Source organism: Lepidothrix coronata, unplaced genomic scaffold (assembly GCF_001604755.1).
Source record: "Lepidothrix coronata isolate B3197 unplaced genomic scaffold, Lepidothrix_coronata-1.0 Scaffold128, whole genome shotgun sequence".
Taxonomy (NCBI): Eukaryota; Metazoa; Chordata; class Aves; order Passeriformes; family Pipridae; genus Lepidothrix; species Lepidothrix coronata.
The window spans coordinates 39,506-40,661 of NW_016690308.1; the positions used below are offsets into that span (position 1 = coordinate 39,506).

The 1,156-nt window shown below is 32.3% G+C and overlaps 1 protein-coding gene across 1 annotated transcript in view; it reads left to right on the forward strand.

Annotated features, from left to right (window-relative positions):
• LOC108502991 (sodium channel protein type 5 subunit alpha-like) overlaps nt 1-1,156 on the forward strand; it is a 47,204-nt gene that overhangs the window by 30,581 nt on the left and 15,467 nt on the right. Inside the window, 2 exon segments of the mRNA XM_017826503.1 lie at nt 259-271; nt 390-544. Coding sequence (XP_017681992.1) covers nt 259-271; nt 390-544 — 168 coding nt within the window.

Genomic DNA, 1,156 nt, shown 5'->3' on the forward strand with positions numbered 1-1,156 from the left:
AGTCTAATAATCAGTAAAAATAATAATTGACTAATCCACTAGTAAGGTACTCTGTCTTTTCAAAACAAAAAGGAGAAATGCAGAAAATAAACATTTTTTAGATAGAATAAAGTCTTTTTTCTTGTGCCCACAAGCCTTTCTGAAGAAGGGCACAAAACCAACTCTCTTTTTCCCATGTTTGAATTTCTCTATTAAAAGAGATTAATTTTGGCATACAAGTTTTTTCTTTTCTTTCGCTTTAGATCATTTCAACCACAGCATCACCTCATAGGTAAAACAGCACATTCTTTCTCTAGGTTGTAGAAGACCTTTTTAAGATGTCTTATACTGTTTTGATTCCATATCTCAGCATTTTCCATAGACCAATATACTGTTCTTTCTCTTTTCAGATTGTGGTAAATGTTTCCCATGTTGTGTAGTGGATATCACTAAGTTTCCAGGCAGAAGTTGGTGGAACTTCAGGAAAACCTGCTACAGAATTGTTAACCATAGCGGGTTTGAATATTTTATGATTTTTGTGATAGTATTGAGCAGCGCAGCACTGGTAAATTGCATTTAATTTCTCTAATTTTGAATAGATTGTTGTCAGTAAAGGAAAATAATAGTATTTAATTGATTTTTCTGCTCTGGCCTTCCTTCCCACAGAGAGAGATAAGAATGTAGTAAATGTATCCCTTAACAGTGATAAGGCTTTCTCCCACTAAGATATTTAAATATATGGATATGTAGTTTTTCATGGAACATAGTTCTTCCTACACTTGTGTGTTAATTACAAGGCTAAACCAGAGTCTGAAATTACTTTGCACTTTTAAATAAAGTAATAGCACTTCTAAATGTTTAAAGCATTTTTAAAACATTATGATCAGAATCTCAAAGTCAAGTTGGCTGTAAACTGATAGGTGAGATAATGTTTCATTGCTACCCTGATCAGACCCATTTCTACTCAAGAATAAGGGAACTTTTATGATTTGAACACATATTCACTGTTGACTGAAAGTAATTTGTTAAATGAAATATTTTATAATGCAGAAGGAACATAACCAAATAATCTGAAAGAGATCTATGTGGTAAATGTCAGAATTTTCCAAATAAAATCTGCTCTGTGTACGTTAAATTCAGGTTGTTCACTGAACCATAGATTTGAACTGTCTGCTTT